Source organism: Macaca nemestrina, chromosome 12 (assembly GCF_043159975.1).
Source record: "Macaca nemestrina isolate mMacNem1 chromosome 12, mMacNem.hap1, whole genome shotgun sequence".
Classification (NCBI taxonomy): Eukaryota; Metazoa; Chordata; class Mammalia; order Primates; family Cercopithecidae; genus Macaca; species Macaca nemestrina.
In genome coordinates this window covers 118019679-118039729 of record NC_092136.1, presented here as the reverse complement: position 1 = coordinate 118039729, position 20051 = coordinate 118019679, and the positions used below count along the sequence as shown (strand labels likewise).

The 20051-nt window shown below is 44.9% G+C and overlaps 1 protein-coding gene across 4 annotated transcripts in view; it reads left to right on the top strand.

The window, feature by feature from the left end:
* Positions 1–17659, top strand: part of LOC105476418 (junction adhesion molecule like) — a 35469-nt gene extending 17810 nt beyond the window's left edge. For 3 of the 4 annotated variants that reach the window (XM_011732369.2, XM_071075633.1, XM_071075635.1), the window contains 7 exons: positions 941–1166; positions 5667–5776; positions 8011–8248; positions 11094–11232; positions 13264–13357; positions 14532–14618; positions 17211–17659. In XM_011732369.2, the coding sequence (XP_011730671.2) occupies positions 941–1166; positions 5667–5776; positions 8011–8248; positions 11094–11232; positions 13264–13357; positions 14532–14618; positions 17211–17303 (987 nt within the window). In that variant the 3' untranslated portion in view covers positions 17304–17659. The remainder of the gene's footprint in view (positions 1–940; positions 1167–5666; positions 5777–8010; positions 8249–11093; positions 11233–13263; positions 13358–14531; positions 14619–17210) is intronic. The other variant, XM_071075634.1, reaches the window with a different exon arrangement.
* Positions 17660–20051: the final 2392 nt, after the last annotated feature.

Below are 20051 nucleotides of genomic sequence, written 5' to 3'. Positions count from 1 at the left end.
GCACACTCCCCGTTGTCCCTATAACACTACTCTCACTCACATTTTTATTGGCCTTTATTTTTATAAGAGGGATAGGTCCATGGTGTAAGTAGAGTAAGAATTTCTGCCGGGTGTGGTAACTCACGCCTGTAATCCCAGCACTTTGGGAGGCTAAGGCGGGGGGATCACTTGAGCTCAAGAGTTCGAGACCAGCCTGGGCAACATGGCAAAAAAACAATCTCTACAAAAAAAACAAACACAAAAATTAGCTGGCTGCAGTGGCATGTACCTGTAGTCCCAGCTACTTGGGAGACTGAGGTGGGAGGATCACCTGAGCCTAGGAGGTGAAGCTGCAGTGAGCTGTGGATTGTGCACTGCAGTCCAGCCTGGGTGACGGAGGAAAACAATACAAAACCAAAACCAAAACCAAAAGAATTCCCCAGGGCCCAGCCTAGAACCATTGCCTGTGGATGACTCCTTTTGTGTTATGATACTGCTGCCGGGAGGAGGGTAGAGATGAGAGAAGTGGCAGCCAGCCGGCCATGCCTGGAATTCTCACGCCAACACCACCCACAGCACTAGTGAAAATAGATCATGCATCTGAATGCCATCTAATCTGGGGCCGTGGTAGAAACTAGGGTGAAAATGAGAGATGGTTTTCAAAAGTTGTAAGTTTAAAACCGTAGAGTGATCTTCAGAGTGGGTGCTATATTTTACCTTAAACTGTAAGAAATAAAATGTGGACCGCATTTCTCCATTTGTCCTTGTAGAAAGTGAGCCGCAGAGCTTGTGCAAGTTGGACTGTTGCCTGGCACATTATTTTTATTAACTGGGTACCAAATGCTTTTGGATCATGATCATGATGATAGCTCTGCTGCCCCCACATAACAGAGTATCTGGGATCCAGGCTCCTCGGTCTAGCACCTCTTTTGATTTTCTCCAACACTGTTTTGCCCTTCAGGATGAATATGTGCTATACTATTACTCCAATCTCAGTGTGCCCATAGGGCGCTTCCAGAACCGCGTACAGTTGATGGGGGACATCTTATGCAATGATGGCTCTCTCCTGCTCCAAGATGTGCAAGAGGCTGACCAGGGAACCTATACCTGTGAAATCCGCCTCAAAGGGGAAAGCCAGGTGTTCAAGAAGGCGGTGGTACTGCATGTGCTACCAGAGGAGCCTAAAGGTACGCAAATGCTTACTTAAAGAGGGGCCAAGGGGCAAGAGATTCCATGTGCAAGAGGCAAGGAAACTGATTATCTTGAGCAAATGCCAGCCTTTGGGCTAAGTACTTACCACAGAGTGAATCTTCAAAAAATGATCATAATGATTTCAGTCAATAAAAATATAGTTATTTTATTAAATAAAATATTGATGATTATTGTATTATTACTTCAAACACACTTCCTCCTCCCAAAAGCCCTGTAAAGGATGTTTTGTTCACATATGTGTCCAAATATGTTTTGGACACATATTTATTAAATGGCATAACTAGTACTTGATCCCTGGCACCTCTGACAACAGAGTCCATGTTCTTTTTTACTATGCCCTAATACCTTTCCTCAGTTATCCACATTGATGCTACATCTGTATTTTATAGGTACCCTATGTTAGGTGTTCTGGGGGATAGAAAAGAAATGAGCAGGCCAGGCTCAATGGCTCATGCCTGTAATCCTAGCATTTTGGGAGGCTGAGGCAGAAGGATTGCTTGAGTCCAGGGGTTCAAGGCTGCGGTGAGCTATGATGGTACCTCTGCATTCTAGCCTGGGTGACAGAGCAAGACTCTATCTAAAAAAAGAAAAAAAAAAAAAAAAAAAAAAAAGGCTGGGTGTGATGGCTCACACCTGTAATCCTAACACTTTGGGAGCCTGAGGTGGGAGGATCACTTGAGGCCAGTTTGAGACTAGCTTAGGCAACATGGCGAGACCCTATGTCTAAAAAAAAAAAAAAAAAAAAAAAGCTGGGCATGATGGCACATGACTGTGGTGGTTTCAGGTACTAGGGAGACTGTAGTGAGAGGATCACTGGAGCCCAGGAGGTGGAGACTGCAGTGAGCTGTGATTGCACCACTGCACTCCAGCCTGGGTGACAGAGCTGAGACCCTGACTCTTAAAAAAGAAAAAAAAAAGAAGAAAAGAACAGATCTTTCTAACTCTTTGCACTTTATTTTTCCATTTATAAGTGGAGGGAGTGGTAGATGGGTGGTTTTAAAATTTGTGCTCTGTAAAACCTTAAGTTCCAAAGAACATGAATGGTAAAAGCAGGGCAGGGGGTTGGTAGCAGACATATCTGCTCAGATAGGACCCCAGGCTCCCACCTGCATTGCAACCAAAGTCCTTTTCCTTTTTCCTGTTGTATTCATTGGGCTACCAGGTAAGATTTGGTTTGAATAAGGATTCTGCTGCTTTTAAGCAGTTTGAAAGGGAGAGTATAAGCTATGGTGGCCTGAGTCATTTAGAAAGTTTTTTTTTTTTTGCCTCTTTGGATATTAGTTGAAAGGAATGCAGCTGAGACTGTAACCAAAGGAGGCATTATGCTTCCAGAAAAATCTCGAAAGTATTGCAAGCAACTGTAGAAGCTGTTGTATTGGGCTCCAAAGGAAAGGGTAGAGAGATTCAACCAGTTAGCCCAAAAGCTGGAGATAAAATTCTTCCCCCAGAATCTAGAATATGGAGGCACCAAAGTAGTTCTGGATGACAGGGATCATTCTTTATTTAGAGATGGTGGATTCTTGGAAAGTATATATATTGAAATAAATCACTATTGAAAAAGTCTCATGTGAAGCCACTCATTCCACTGGAGTTCTGAAATCTTTCATCGTGTAAATAATTTCCATGTCTCTCTTTTATAATAAACTAATGATATCCAAACTAATGTCAGCCAGTGTCTCTAAAATTTAGTTTTGCTTATTGATATAAACACTTACAAATAAAAATACATAAATGAAAGTAAAAGTTTGCAAGCTGCAGAACTAGATGCATTCTTTAAGACTGCGGAATAGAAGGAACAGTCTGTGACCCCAGGAAACTTTGTAATGTAGTTAGGGAACTAGAATCTGGGGCCATTTCCCGCCTGCAGCTAGCTTAGGTCCTTAGCCTCCCAGCTTTATTCATGAGCTCCTCCAGTGCACCCTTCCTTCCTCTCTTATGACACTCATCACACCCATTCACTTGTGTCTTCCCTGCTTGCCTGGGCACAGCCCCTGGTACAGAGTAAGCAATTAATAAGCATTTGTGGAATGAATGAAGTTATTGAGTTAGCATCCCTTGCTTGAATCCAATTTCTAAAAAATGGAGTTGTAGGAGGTGGCCTCTGGCCCCTCTCCTAATTATCCGTATTGTCATTTTTCTCTTAATTCCAAAGCTCTGGTTCTCCCAGAAGAAGAAGCAAATCAGATGCCTGTGCCCAAGGATTCTCTCTTCTTTTTTTTTTTTTTTTTTTTTTTTTTTTGAGGTAGGGTCTTGCTCTGTCACCCAGGCTCTGGAGTTGCAGTGGTACAATCACGGCTCACTGTAGCCTTGAACTCCTGGGTTCAAGTGATCCTTCTGCCTCAATCTCCCTAGTAGCTAGGTCCATAGGTATGCATCACCATGCCTGACTTTGTTTGTTTGTTTAAGTAGAGACGGGGTCTCCCTACATTGCCCAGGTTGGTCTCAAACCCCTGGGCTCAAGTGATCCTCCTGCCTCAGCCTCCCCAAATTGCTGGTATTACAAAGGATTCTCTTTTTGCTTCCTTTTTCTGCCTTTGGTCTCTAATGCTGTGCCTGAACACTTGCCCATGCAAGCACAGCCTTTTCCTGCTTAGAAGAGACACAGAGGAAACTGCAAGGAGTCAATTTCAAGAGCTGAGGAATTCATAGAAACAGGCTAGGGCAATGTTAGAGGTAGTCAGATATTTCCCCAGTGGCTAGTGGAGCAAACTGTATTTTTTTTTTTTTTTTTAAATTCCAGCTAGAATGGGAATAGATCCAACCCCTAACAATTTTGCCTAGTGGAAGGTGCTCCAACTTGCTTTACGTAAGTTGCCTCCACCAACGTGGCAACTCCGTCTTTTGCAGTCATCTATAATTTTCTCTACAAAGTTTACCCTTCAGTTGACAGTCTATGATTCTACCGCTTCAATTCTTTTTTCATAGTTCTTAATTTAAATACTATAGATGAAAATAATAATTAGATTAATGTCCTCTACTTTTGCTCTAGAATCAGCCATCCTTCTACTTATGTGGGGTGCCACAGTAGAGTGAGTGAGAAAACTCGGGCTTTGCCTTCACTCAGGCCTGAGCTTAAATGTTGGCTTTACCTTTTACTGGCCATGTGGCGTTGGGCTCCTTTACTTTCCTTCTCTGCAAAATGGGAGAGTAGTCATACAAACCTCAAAATATTGTAATGACTAACTGATCTACCATGTACAGGGTGTCTAGCACATGGCTGGTGCATTGAAATGATTCAGAATGTTCAGTTGTTATTATTGCATTTTAAAAATAGAGTTTAATTCTTAATGTGCTGATAGATTTAAAGGGAGTTTGCTTCCTTGCTGGTATTCTTTGGAGTAAATTTTTTATCGCTTTCAAAATAATTCCTTCCATAGATTTTAGAGTTCATAATATTTTCTTTTGCTTTCCTCCTATTGTGCATTTCTCCTGCTGGGCAGGAAGTTACTCTTCTCCCAGGGAAACAATTTGGATAAAAGGGTGGCTTATGCACTCTGTTCCCTCGTGATCTTTGCTTAACACTCTTTTGAAGGAACTCTGTGCACTTAAGACCTAGACCTGTGTCTTCCTTATACACTACCCTGCCTTTCATTGCTTAATCAACTTTGTGGTTGATTTGTATAGAGCATTACTGAAAAATCAGAAATATCTTTCCACTTCTTTTCTTTTTCACGGGCCACTTAAAATGACTTATGTAATACACATATGGTGGGTCAGCTGCTTGTACAACAGGCAGAAGGAAGAGCCTAGGAGTTGGAAAGCCAGAAGCAGGGGAAGAGGGGAGGGTGGGGGCAGGAGAGAGCAGGATGAAAACAGAAAGAAAAGTCAAGGAGAAAGCTGTCTTTTGTCTTGGCCTAATTAGCAAGGAGTCCTGTGACTTGTACCAAGGCCAGAACTAGGTCCTAGAATAAAAGAAAAAGAATAAAAGAAGTTGAAGAAAGTTACCCATGGTTCATTTTTTTTAGTTGGGAGAGTCAGTGGGTTAAATATAAGAATGAGAGTTCTATAACTTTCCACTTCCTGTTTATGCTAAGCAGATGTTGGTATCTAAGACGATGAACATAAAGTGGGGGCTTTGAGATTTTCCATACTTCCTTTAGTACAAACTTGATGTGAAATTAGAGTTCATGGGAGGAATTCTGGAAAAGGGGAAAGAGAAAGGAATTAAAGAGGACCAGAAAGTGTTTATGGTGGTATGGAGACAGCAGAAACCCTCGGGCTTGGTACATGTGGGCAGCTAGAGGGTATTCTCATCTTGGGGATGCTGCTGTGCTGGTCTGAGGGAGGAGGCTCTGAGTACTTTGGATCCAGGGAGGATCCTCCGGATCACCTACAGAGGGAATATGTATAGTGTTTGGTGGTGACAGTGATTTTTGCTGCTGAGGGTCTTTGGCTAACCATGATCTCTTCTAGAAAGTCTTTGACTTCTATAGATTATAACTTTAGTCTGACTTGATTTACTATTTTATCCTCAGAGCTCATGGTCCGCGTGGGTGAAATGATTCGGATGGGATGTGTTTTCCAGAGCACAGAAGTGAAACACGTGACCAAGGTAGAATGGATATTTTCAGGATGGCGCGCAAAGGTAACAAGGAGGAAACATCACTGTGTTAGAGAAGGCTCTGGCTGATAGTGTCAGGACAGAGGTAGAATCAGGCACATGAGGAGGTGTTGCAAGAGCCTGGGCTTTGGGGCTTATCAGAACTGGATCTTCTCCTAGCAATTTCAGCTTTCTGGTGGGAAAGATAACTCCAATGAAGAAGAAGAAGAACAAGAAGATGATGATGATGCTTAACTTTTAGATGCCAATGTGAAATTGTACATGTAAAGCATTTTTGTACATGACTTGGCCCCTACATTTTAGTTTCCTTCTTTCTCCCTTTTCCTTTGTATAGAGTCCGTGGGAGAATGAGGGAGATGATTTTTGTGGCCCAGCCAGGAAAGCAATGGGCTAGGCATAAAAGTGATTACACTTTTATTCTTACTGGGGTTAGTTCTGTGACTTTTCATCTGTGCTCCATTGCCCCATTTATGTGATGGAGGGAATTTTCATGAGTACTTCACGTGCTGGGATTGATCGATCCTGGGGGCCAGGGTGAGGGGTATTTCTTGGGAGATCTATAAAGTAGTAAACAGCAAGTTCGTTCATTAGACCAGTAGATCTCAACCATGATGTGGTCGTATACTTATGAGTCAACATGTATTGTGGGGATATCCCAAGTAACTTGTTATTAATAAAAGTTGAGGTGCAAAATTTATTAAAGATTAACTTTTATAAATTAAAACATATTCCAGGTCATCTCTCTAACAAAGTCATTTGCACTTGATTCCTCTATGCTATCTGAGTGGGTCACAGTGGGTGACATCATGATGGAGTATGGGGAATTACATCTGGTCCCAGGTTCACCCCTGAGAGCTTGCCATGCATTTAAATGTCATCCATTGAGTGATTCACAGGAGAAAATAGGATGAGAATTGACATTTTGAGGTTGTGAATTTGAATCACAAGAGACAAATATTAGGGGCCAGGTCACTTCATTCACGTTTGTGTCTACATACCCATTAACTTTTCTTAAAAGCTTTAAAAAAGCAATCTGCATGCCTTTTTTTAAAACGCCAATATTCATTTAACAAGTTATTTTTAAAGCATCTGCTATATGAAGAATACTCAAAACCCCTGACCTGATGGGAAACTTACAACTAAGATGAGGGAGATACGCATAAAATAATAAAGAAGTATATAATACATCAGGCAATAGTAAGAGCCTATGGGGAACAATAAAGCAGGACTTTGTGGTTTTTGTTATGTGGGTGCTTGGGGAGGCCATACTGAGATGACATTTGAGGAGAGGTGTGAAGGAAGTCAGGGAGTGAATCCTGCATGTGTGTAGGGGAAGAATGTTCTTGCAGTCATAGACAGTAGCAAGTGCAAAGACCCTGCAGCCAGTATGCAAGGAGCAGCCAAGAGGTCCATGTGGCTGGAGTGCAGTGACCTAAGTAGGTGAGGGAAGAGCAAGTAGAAGTTGAAGTCAGAGGAAAAGGGAGATGGGCTGGGTCATGCAGGGCCTTGCATTTTGGTATAAATGGGAGTAGGGGCAATGAAGGGTTTTGAGCACAGGAGTAACATGATTTAACTTACATTTTTAAAGCCTCATCTGCTGAAAATAGATTGTCATAGCAAATAAGCAGGGAGACAAGTAAGAAAGCTGTTGCAGGAACCCAGGTGAGAGATGAGCTGGACCAGAATGGTATCAGTGGAGGAGGTGAGGACTGGCTGGATTGGGGATTTATTTTGAAGGTTGAGGTGATAGGATTTGCTGAGGGATTTGATGTGATTTTTTCCAGAAAGAAATTAAGGATGACTCCAAGATTTTTAGCCTGAGTATCTGGAGGAAGGCATTGCCATGTACCCAAATGGGATGGACTGGAAAGAACTGGTTTGGGGGAAAGATGGAGTTCCGTTTTAGACATGTTTCAGGTTCCTATTGGAAATCCAACTAGAAATGTCATCAAGAATAAAAGTATACTTTTGCTTTTTTTACTGGAAAGGTACACAAAATGAAAGTCCTCCTTTTCTCATCCCTCTGTTCAGATGGAACAACTGTTCATGGTTTGGTGATGTCCTTCACAAGCACACACACATGCACATGTGTATGTGCGTGTACATGACTTTGTGTTATTTAAAGCTTTCTGATAATACCCTTACTGCCTTCACCTAGCAGGGCCTTGGGAGTCCTGAGATCTTCCCTCCCCCATTTTCTCCGCTCCCCCCTCCACTCCAGTCCTCACAATCTCATACTTTTTGCCTTCCCCTTCTAGGAGGAGATTGTGTTTCGTTACTACCACAAACTCAGGATGTCTGTGGGGTACTCCCAGAGCTGGGGCCACTTCCAGAATCGTGTGAACCTGGTGGGGGACATTTTCCGCAATGACGGTTCCATCGTGCTTCAAGGAGTGAGGGAGTCAGACGGAGGAAACTACACCTGCAGTATCCACCTAGGGAACCTGGTGTTCAAGAAAACCATTGTGCTGCATGTTAGCCCAGAAGAGCCTCGAAGTATCTAACATTTGGCTGGGGGGCATTGAGGGACCTCCTGGCTGGTGCATGGGGCCAGGACTAGAGTGAGGCCGGAGAGGTTCCTAGGATGCAAAATTGAAGGAGGCATCCCTCTCAGGTGCTGACTCTGGCCTTGCACAACCCTGAGAATGATGCCTCCTTAGAGGTGGCTCCTCAGGTACCTGACTTGCCTCACCCTAATTCTGGCCCCGCTGCTAGGCCAGGGACAGGGGAGCTAATTTAGTGAATACCAGTCCTCTGCCAGACCCCACTCATTGCCAGGGTCGTCTATTGATGTAAAGATACAGAAGCTCAGGGAAGGATCTGAGTTGATGTCCAAAGTCAGCATACTTGGTTTCAAGGGAGGTGCTGTACGCGCTAGAGTAGAGCGGGAAGTGATCCTAAGCTAGTGAGAGACAGCCAGGAACAGAGAGGACCATGCAGGCACCAGAACAAAAAATGGAGGCGTTTTCTAATCAGAGGTTCTCGGTTCTGGCAAACAGCGTGCATCAAGGCCAGTGGTGTGTAGGAGAGGAAAGACTCAATTGTGTTGACAGAGAGAGGTTGATAAGTGAGGGGTTGAAGTTAAACCATAACCCAGTTAGCAATCAGGATGTGGCCTGTGGACTTTGCCCCTTGCTAGGGCCTTCAGGAGTTGGTTGTGGTTGATTGGGGGTGGGGAAGATGGGGTGAGGATGGAACATACCTCATACCTCAGGCCAGAGATTTAAGTCTGTGGAGGCACCTTGTCTCCAGCTGGAGAGGGGAGCAGGGCAGATGGGTTTCTTAAAGAACCATCATCTTTCTGTGTGCTTCCTTCTCAGAAGTCCAATTCACAGAGAAAATCGAGCTATTATGGGGGCTCATGCAGCTTCTCTACCCACAAACATATCTATGTCTCCCCATCCTTATCTCTGCCCTGCCATCCTGAGACAGAGGAGGGTCCCTTCTGCTCTGGGCTTATCTGGCCCCCTGTGCCCAGGTGGCATCCTTCTCAGGAGCCTCACAACATGGCTCTTTGAGCTCTCACTTTCTGTTGGCTTCTACCATTCAAATTTGCTCAATTCTACCACTTACCTACTCCAACTCCCTTCTATGTCTTTTTTTCTTCAGCTCCATTCTGTGTCTTTCTTTTTCTTCAGATTGCTTTCCTGAGATACAATTCACATACCATACAATTTGCCCATTTAAAGCGTTCAGCTCAATGGTTTTAGTACATTCAGAGTTGTGCAACCACCACCACAATCATGTATTTCTTTCTCAACATAGCCAAATAGCTTGCTAAAGGTCTGTGTTTGGAATACTACCGTCTCATCTCCCATTAACTCTTCAGTGCACTGCATTCTGGCTTATTCTACCTGTACTCCAGCTTAGACCACCAATGCCACTGCAACTATCCATCCTCAGCCTTCTCTCCCTCAGTAGCGTTGGACACTATATTTTATATGCACTCTATGTTGGACCCAATTCCACACACACTCATGGATATGCATAGTAAACCCTACACAAGTTTTCCACAAATCCTTCATACGCGACATGTCTCACCTACCCCTGTACACCCTTCCTCAGCCCATCTCCCCAACCTCAGTTGTCTAACTAGATGCCTGGGGATGTGCTTGATTCCTTCCCTTTCCTTGACCCCAATCTAACAGGTCAGGTCAACAAGTCCTTGACTCCTACTACAGACTCTTGAAGTTGTCTTCCTTCCAGTCTGTCACTGCCACCTTAGTTCTGGCTGTCTTCATCTCTGTCTTGAACTGTAGGCCTCTAACCAGTCTCTGCTTTCTCTCTCAGCCACTGCTCCTCATTCTTCACACGGCTCTTGGTGCCATCTTTCTAAATCACATTAAGAACTTTCTCTTCCACTGCTAATAATCTTTCAATGGTTTTTTCATTGCCTGCAGAAAAATGCCAAATTCTTGGTTGAGATAGTCAAGGTCCTTCCTGACTTGGACCCTATCATCTCTCCAGCCAAATTCTCCAGCACACCCACAGATGCCACTTTTGTGCCAGACCCATTGAACTCTTTCTAGTTTCTAAAATCACCGTCCTGTCAGGCCTTCAGATCTCGCGCAGAACATCCCCTCTGTCCTTCCCCAGATTGTCTGCCCAAGAAACTGGATGTTTCCTATAAGTCTTAGGTTAAACTTTAGAACTTTTGCTGGCAAATTCTCATTTGCTGCACATAGAACTGGGCACCCTTTTTTCTGTGACCCTCTGTTCCCCGTACAGACTTCTGTTGTAGTGCCTACAGCAGCCTGTGGTTTTCTGTTGACGTGTTTGTCTCCTTCTTTGGAAGCAGGGACCATACATCATTTGTCTCTGAATCCTCTGTACCTAGTGCTGTCTGGTCCTGAGGAGGTGCTTGCTTTATGTGTTTAGAAAGAACCATGCAGATGAGTAGAAGGTACCCTATGGGCAGAAGTACCTCCAGAGGCTTTCCTTGGTATCGTCGTTGTGGGGCTGAGTCTTGCGGCATGTGTTCTTTTGAAGACAACCACTTGCCCTGGGGAAGATCAGCAGCCTCTAAGATGCCTGTTATTTCTCGGTCACTTGTTAAGCCAAATTTTAGAACAGAATTGTTGACGTGAAAGGAAACTTTACTACAGGTGAAGTGCTAGCCTCTTCTCCCACCCACCTTAGTCTACATTTTAGGGCAAACAGGGGGGTTAGACTTTGGTTCTCAATCTCATGGAGACAGTGTCCCTAGTGTCCAGATATCGGGTAGAATCTGGCCTTCCCTCCGCTTCCTGGCCTGGCTGGTGCTCCTTGGTACAGGGCTGTGGGACTCTTGGCTCTTTGCTAAAGTTATTGAGACCCTCTCCTTGCTTTTCTCCTTTCCCAGCACTGGTGACCCCGGCAGTCCTGAGGCCTCTGGTCCTGGGTGGTAATCAGCTGGTGATCATCGTGGGAACTGTCTGCGCCACAATCCTGCTGCTCCCTGTTCTGATATTGATCGTGAAGAGGACCTGTGGGAATAAGAGGTACAGGGCTGCCCCCGCCCCTTGGGTTGGGAGGCTGGGGGTACAAGGCTGCTTCTATCCAAAGTGGAAGAGGTGATAGGGTCCTACTATGCCATTCTCACAGAAGTGGGCATTTTAAAGTGAGCGTTTTAAAGAATCAACTGTGGTAACCCTGCCCACTTTGCTCACTGTGCCTGGAAAATAATTTAATGTTCCTACACTCTCCTCATTCACTTTGGTATTACGTAAAGACTACAAACTCCCTTAGAAATGGGGGTCTCAGTAGGGCATAATTCAGAGCATAAATCTTACACAAGAACTATCATGGTACCATTCACTGCCTAAGAGATGATTTTAAAATTATCCACACTGTACGTTCCACATAGAAGCTAAGATCTTAAGGGTTGCCAGTGGTTTTATCTAAAAGATAAAAGACTCTGTCTAAAAAAAAAAAAAAAAAAAAAAAAAAAAGTGCTTTTCAAGGCCTGGATTTCATTAGTAGTTCTCCCAGGGTCTCAGAAGTCCCCAGATGCTCCAACAGGGACACTAGTGTTTCACTGGCTGTTGGCAGATCCACGCCCCTCAGTTTATCCAACTATCGATGAGGGGCGCAGGTTGACTGTCTTGTTGAAATAGTGTCAGTGGGAAAGGGCCTCATGAATAATCCTGACTTTTGAGTGTTCTTTCCCAGTGGGTCTTTGATCGTGCAGAAAACACTTGGACCTGCTAGGTTTTCACTTCCCCTCCCTAGGGCTTCCTGATTTGGGTTTGAACTTGGCTGGCCTCTCTGAAGGTCTTTGCTCTGGGCATGCTCGGAGCACTGAGCTAGACAACCTGGGTTCCACTCTCAGCTTACTTCCCCTGTCTGAGCCTCAGTTTCCCCCCAAAGGAAAGGTAGCACTTCCATGTCTAGTCGTTTATTCTAAAGAAATAATTAGATGGATATGCTGAGATTTGTGCAAAACTGCAGTCATGCTTATAATCAAAAATAGGGATCATTACCAGTGTCTGTCAGAAAGGCAGTGATTCAGTGAACCAGTGTTTCACTCAATGAAACACTCTAGATCCCTCTGTGTGATGACATGGAAAGATATCCAAGGGGTAAAAATGCAGAATTTATGGGATGACCTCATTTTTATAAAAGAGAAAATAATATGATGCTCACTCCAGCAGTATATGTACTAACTACATTTTGTGTGAGCTTATGCTTACACTGAGAGAGGCTGGGAAGGATAGTTGTAAAATGTGGGTAACGGCGTGGAATTTGAGATGAAGGAGAAGGTGGATCCCATGGGGTGAGGGGTTGCAGGGAACTTCCACTTCCAACTGTTTACGTTTCTGTATTATCTGAATTATTTTACAATGAGAAGATACAACTTTAAAAGCAGAAAATACAATGAAAGTATTTCCACTGAGACCAGAACATATGGTTTCTTTTCTAGCTTAAACTTTGATTTTTTTTTTTTTTTTTTAGTTCTGCCTTGGGCCAAAATAGAAAAAAAGAAAGTATATTCAGAAGGCAAATGGTCATGAGATCAAAGGCCAAGGGGCCCCGACCAGGCAGGCGCGGAGCTTCGGGCTTGGGGCTTGGGTGGGGTGTTCGTGGGGATTATTCCGCTCCGCCCCCGGGAGAGGCCAGGAGCCCTTTGGATTGGCGTCTTGCTGAGCTCCTGCTGCCCCCTGCTGGTTCCGCGGCACTCCCTGGTCCTCAGAAACGTAGAGACGATGGTCAAGTGGAATCCTATCTCCCCGCTCTTCATTCACTTAAAATTACCTCTCCCATAAGGACTGAAAGTGTCTTCAGTGATAATAGAGAAGTTGAAGCCGTTTTTCAGTCTAAATTATCTCCAGAACGGCTTCTTGTTCTTCATTAGAAGAGATGTGCTTCTCAGGTTTCCAGGTGAGCCGGGTAGCCCTGGCTGTAGGAGTCCAGAGAGAATGGTGTCTTCTCTGGGGTCTCTCTCTTCACAAAGCCAAGAGGGGGTCTCATGTAGGGACCCTTGAATAAACCATGCCAGCTGGTTAATTCCACATGCTCTTTATGTCTTGCAGTTTAGTGAATTCTACAGCCTTGGTGAAGAACACGAAGAAGACTAATCCAGGGATAAAAGAAGAACCCTGCTATTTTGAAAGCTGTGAAGGGGAGGTGAACACACGCTTCAGCCTAAAACACTAAGCAGATGCAGGCCTGGGCCGTTCTCATTCCCCGGGAACCATGTCTTACCCATTGTATGTTGCAGCTTGCAGGCCAGTGCTTGGCACAGAGCAGGGACTCAGGAAGCCTTTGTTACTAGAATAAGTGCCTCTGAGGAGTACAGTGCATGGGGCTGGCTCAACCAGCCCCAGGCAGCAGTTTCTGGTATTGGGCTGAGGAAAGAGCACTGCGCTTGGAGTCAGAAAGCTCTGCCACCTCCCCTAGTCTCACCAGCAAAATGAGGATAAGGATAAAGATATTATAGTTACCTGGCCTGCTTGACAGGGTTGTTGTAAGGTTCACATAAGATGATGATATGCAAATGCTTTGTAATCTAGGAGGTGCTGTTTGTCTAAAGTCTAATGGGGAATTATAATATATTCAGGAGTTAAGGAGTTCTAATGCTTAAAATGAAATAGTCTAAGACCTTAGCAAGAAAGGATTAAGAAGGACTTTTCTCTCCTTATTGATTAGTAATGGAGTTATAAATAATTGCTTCTAGAGACTGAGAAATGGATTGGTTTTCTTTAACTCCTATTCTTTCTTTTCTTTCTTTAATTTTAAAAACGCTCTTTGAATAGTTACCTTTCTCTGTTTTGGGCTGTTTTTGTCCCAAGAGTAGGATTTTCTCCCAGTAGAGTGCAGTAGTCCAAGAATGGGCCACTGGATGATACTGCTTTCCCAACGAGTGACAGGACCATGAACCTCACAGCTGTGAGGCTCAATGAGGGCTGAACCTGCCACATAAACCCTCTGAGGGAAATGATGACAGTACCCTGTTGATTAATGCCATTCTGCCTTTACTGTAATTAGAAGGAAATAACCCCACAATACAAGGAATTTAGCAAGATAAGGAACCCCTGCTGCTACCTAAACATCCATCTAAACAAAGATGTTTGGCTTTTGAAGCAAAGAGTTTGGTTCTTAAGACTGTGTTCTTTGACAGTTATTTTTCAAGAAGACTGAAGGCTGAATTATCATTATTGGGAATTCTCTAGTTCTCAGTAACCTTTGAACCTCCCAGTTTGGGTGGTCGATGCCCAGCAAATAGGTGTAGGTGGCCTTTTCTCTGGTGTATAAGAATCATCTAATTTTTAGGAATTTTTGTACCATTTTCCCCCTCTAGAAAAACATTTACTCCTCAATAATTATACGGGAGGTGATCGAGGAAGAAGAACCAAGTGAAAAATCAGAGGCCACCTACATGACCATGGTGAGAATGATTCTGGCCCCAGCTGAGCCAGGTGTCAGAGGCTCAGGTGGTGGTGGTGGTGGGTGTGGCTGGGTTGCCCAGGGAGGCTGCTGAGGGCAGTGATTTTTCTAAGTAGCAGGAAAGTCTGAGAAACTGAAGTTCTGCTGGATAGAAGAGTGATATCAAACTTTCCTACCCAAGCTCAAGGATTAAAGGTTATCACCAGAGATTATTTATATTAGTGGTGAAAAGAAGTGAAGAGTGGCCTTTACTGGGGGCAGGGAGAATGTCTTTTGCCTCATCAGTTCAATCTAATAAAGAAAACACGGTCGGGTGTGGTGGTTTATGCCTGCAATCCCAGCACTTTGGGAGGCCGAGGTGGGTGGATTGCTTGAGGCCAGGAGTTCAAGACCAGCCTGGCCAATGTGGCAAAACCCCCTCTCTACTAAAAATGCAAAAATTAGCCAGGTGTGGAGATGCGTGCCTGTAATTCCAGCTACTTGGGAGGCTGAGGCACGAGAATTGCTTGAACATAGGAGGTGGTGGTTATGTGAGCCGAGATCCACCACTACAGTACAGCCTTGGCAACAGAGTGAGATTCTGTCTCAAAAAAAAAAAAGAAAAGAAAAGAAAGGCCGAGTGCGGTGGCTCACACCTGTCATCCTAGCACTTTGGGAGGCTGAGGCAGGTGGATTACTTGAGGTCAGGAGTTCGAGACCAGCCTGGCCAACATGGTGTGACACCCTGTCTTATTAAAAATACATTGGGAGGCCGAGACAGACGGATCACGAGGTCAGGAGATCAAGACCATCCTGGCTAACACGGTGAAACCCCGTCTCTACTAAAAAATACAAAAAACTAGCTGCGCGAGGTGGCAGGCGCCTGTAGTCCCGGCTACTCGGGAGGCTGAGGCAGGAGAATGGCGTAAACCTGGGAAGCGGAGCTTGCAGTGAGCTGAGATCCGGCCACTGCACTCCGGCCTGGGCGACAGAGCGAGACTCCGTCTCAAAAAAAAAAAAAAAAAAAAAAAAAAAAAATTAGCTAAGCATGGTGGCGGGCTCCCAGCTACTTGGGAGGCTGAGGCAGGAGAATTGCTTGAACTTGGGAGGTGGAGGTTGCAGTGAGCTAAGATCCCGCCACTGTACTCCAGCCTGGGAGATGAAGCGAGACCAAAGAGAGAGACAGAGAGACAGAGAGAGAGAGAGAGAGAGAGAGAGAAAATACGATAAATAGGATAAGATCCTTGGGCAAGTATTGTGTTGCAGTGAGTTGTTTTCCTTGCTATCAAAAGCTCAAAGTAGGGTTCCTTCCACTGCTTAGATTTTGTTTCTTAATTTTGTGACTTATTGTACCTTCTCATAATCTAACTGCCAGGCAGGCTACATGCTGGATCTCATACAATATTTCGGAGTCTGATTCCTACTTTCCCATTGCTTAGACTTTAGGCCCTTAGAGAACTACAGCACCTGGAAAAGGCACTGCAGGGCGTGCAGTGAGTAGGGGTAGGAACAAAAGGAGTGAGCTGGTGATGAGCATGGTGCTATTTGTAGACTAATTACAGGCACCCAGCCCATTAAGGAGCAGTGTTCTGCTGGATTTGGGAAGGCTGGCCTCCTCTGTTTGTGGAATGATGGGCTTTGTTTGTTCCTGTGGCACCAGCCCTGAGGACACATGACTCCCAGCTGATTGCAGCAGAGAGAGGTCTGCCAGGGAAGTGTGAGATCAGAGGCCTGGCCTGGATCCACCGAGTGAAACATTAACTCCACTGAAGTTGCAGCTGAATGGAATCATTTTCCCCCTGTATTTTTCTCCCATTTTGTTATGTGATACTGCAGTAACTTGCGAGGCCTCATCCTGGCTCCTGGAGACCTGCCGATATAGCTGCCTTGTGGCTACTGCTGAGTGCGTCACCAGCCAGGGTGGCACTGTTTGCAGAAAGTCTCCGAGGTGGGGAGGAACAATTGTCTTCACAGCTACCTTCCCCAGGTTTAATGCTAGGCGATTATGGTTTTGATTTTGTGGAAAACACCATTCCTCTCCTCTTGATCCAGGTCCAATAGAGTAAGAGGAGAGGCCTGGGCTGCAAACTCAAAGGCCGGCAGGGGCCGGTCAAGTTATTGTAAAATATGATGTGCCAAGTTAAATAAGCCTGTTGGTGAATTTGGGACTGCAGGCCACTTGTTTGAGACTTCATCTATAAAGGTGTTCTCTGATAGGGAGCAGAGGTAACAAAGAGCCTTTGTATTTTGTTGTTGAATTGATGAAATTCATGTAAATGTAGTGGCACCTTGCTGTTTTCCCTTTCTGAGGCTGTACACACAGTGGTTAAGGTTGCAAGCTGTGGAGTTGGACAGACCTGGGTCCAAATTCTAACTCTGTGTTGCAGCCAGATGGTCTTGGGCAGGTAACTTGGCCTGTCTGAGCCTCAGTTTCCTTATCCTTAGAATGGGAATCATAATACCTACCTCCTGGTGGTAAGGATCACATGAGATGATGCATATGAAATTCAGTATTGGGCTGGGGTCATGAGAAGAGCTCAATGAATGGCAGCTGCTATGATTACGAACTACTTCTTACAAGCATGTTTTGTTTCTTTCTGCCCTTCCCCAACAGCACCCAGTTTGGCCTTCTCTGAAGTCAGATCGGAAAAACTCACTTGAAAAAAAGTCAGGTGGGGGAATGCCAAAAACACAACAAGCCTTTTGAGAAGAATGGAGAGTCCCTTCATCTCAGCAGCAGTGGAGACTCCCCTGTGTGTCCTGGGCCACTCTACCAGTGATTTCGGACTCCCGCCCTCCCAGCTGTCCTCCTGTCTCGTTGTTTGGTCAATGCATGAAGGTGGAGAGTTTGGAGCCTGGCAGAGAGACTAGACAGCTCTGGAGGAACAGGCTCTGGTGAGGGGAGGGGAGCATGGACTTGGCCTCCAGAGTGGGACACTGGCCCTAGGAACCAGGCTGAGCTGAGTGGCCTCAAGGCCCCCACTGGATCAGACCCTCCTGTTGGCAGTGTTCTTAGGGTATGAGTTACTGGGAAGAATCAGAGATAAAAACCAACCTAAATCATTCCTCTGGCACATTATTTCTAAATAAGGGTGGTTTGTGGAAATCGTCCTTTTTTTATGCCTTGGTTGATGGGGGAAGTAAAGTCCTGGTGAGGAATTTACAGTTAGAAACTTCTGGAAAAACTGAAGTTCCTGGAGGAAAGCCAAACCGTGCCAACACACTAGAGGCTGGTTTGGGTCCTGGGAAAGGTTTGGGGTGAATGGGTTGGAAGTGGGGTATGAATACAGCTTTGTGATTTAACTCAGTGGTTGTTCATTCCTGCTGGGCATTGCTGGTGGCTCCTTGTGGGGCCTCACCACAGGCCTCCTAATTTGAAATTTCTCAGTGAAACTTAGGCATTTGTCTCTCTTGATACTCATGGGTTGCCATGGTGGACAGCCACTGATTTAATTCTTGGTCTGAAATGTGCGGTTCCTATACTTTTGGTTGCTATTGTAAGATTCGATAAGGTTAGTCTTAAAAATCCTTTGAGGGAGGCATCCAAGTTGGTAATTAGGAAGTCAAACTGTCTGTTTGCTGATGACATAATCATAAACCTTGAAAACCCTAAACACTCATCCAAAAAGCTCCTAGAACTGGTAAATGAATTCAGCAAAGTTTCAGGATACAAAATTAATGTATACAAATCAGTAGCTTTGCTATATACCGATAGCAACCAAGCTGAGAATCAAATCAAGAACTCAATCTCTTTTATAATAGTTGCAAAAAAATTAAAATACTTAGGAATATACTTAACCAAGGAGGTGAAATACCTCTACAATGAAAACTACAAAACACTGCTGAAAGAAATCATAGACAGCACAAATGGAAACACATCCCATCCTCATGCACAGGTAGAATCAACATTGTGAAAATGGCCATACTGCCTGTATTTAGTTTGTTTTCCTGTTCCTGATAAAGACATATCTGAGACTGGGAAGAAAAAGAGGTTTAATTGGACTTACAGTTCCACATGGCTGGGGAGGTCTCAGAATCATGGCAGGAGGTGAAAGGCACTTCTTCCATGGTGGTGGCAAGAGAAAATGAGGAAGATGCAAAAGTAGAAACCCCTGATAAAACCATCAAATCTCATGAGACTTATTCACTACCATGAGAACAGTATGGGGGAAACCACCTCAGTGATTCAAATTATCTTCCACTGGGTCCCTCCCACAATATGTGGGGATTTTGGGAGTACAATTTAAGATGACATTTGGGTGGCGACACAGAACCAAACCATATAATTCCACCTCTGGCCCCTTGAAATCTCATATCCTTACATTTCAAAACAAATCATGCCTTCCCAATAGTCCCCCAAAGTCTTAACTCATTTCAGCATTAACCCAAAAGTCCACAGTCCAAAGTCTCATCTGAGACAAGGCAAGTCCCTTCCACTTACGAGCCTATAAAATCAAAAGCAAGCTGGTTACTTCCTACATGCAATGGGGGTACAGGTATTGGGTAAATACAGCCATTCCAAATGGGAGAAATTGGCCAAAGCCAAAACAAAGTGGTTACAGGGCCCATGCAAATCTGAATTCCAGTGAGGCAGTCAAAATTTAGAGCTCCAAAAATGATGTCTTTTGACTCCAGGTCTCACATCCAGGTCACACTGATGCAAGAAGTGGGTTCCCATGGTCTTGGGCAGCTCTGCCCCGTGGCTTTGCAGGGTACAGCCTCCTTCCTGGCTGTTTTCATGGGCTGGCATTGAGTGTCTGCAGCTTTTCTAGGCAAACGGTGCAAGCTGTTGGTGGATCTACCATTCTGGGGTCTGGAGGATGGTAGCCCTCTTCTCACAGCTCCACTAGGCAGTGCCCCAGTAGGGACTGTGTGGGGGTTCTGACCCCACGTTTCCCTTCTGCACTGCCCTAGCAAAGGTTCTCCATGAAGGCCCCGCCCCTGTAGCACACTTTTGCCTGGGCATCCAGGCATTTCCACACATCTTCTAAAATCCAGGCAGAGGTTTCCAAACCCCAGTTCTTGACTTCTGTGCACTTGCAGGCTCAACACCACGTGGAAGTTGTCAAAGCTTGGGGCTTGCAACCTCTGAAGTCATGGCCTGAGCTCTATGTTGGCCCCTTTCTGCCATGGCTGGAGTGGCTGGAATGCAGGGCTCCAAGTCCCTAGGCTGCACACAGCATGGGGACACTGGCCCTGGCCCACGAAACCATTTTCTCCTAGGTCTTCTGGCCTGTGATGGGAGGGGCTGCCATGAAGACCCCTGACATGCCCTGGAGACATTTTCCCCATTGTCTTAGGGATTAACATTCAGCTCCTTGTGACTTATGCAAATTTCTGCAGCCAGCTTGAATTTCTTCTCAGAAAATGGGTTTTTCTTTTCTATCACATTATCAGGCTGCAAATTTTCTGAACTTTTATGCTCTGCCTCCCCTGTAAAACTAATGCCTTTAGC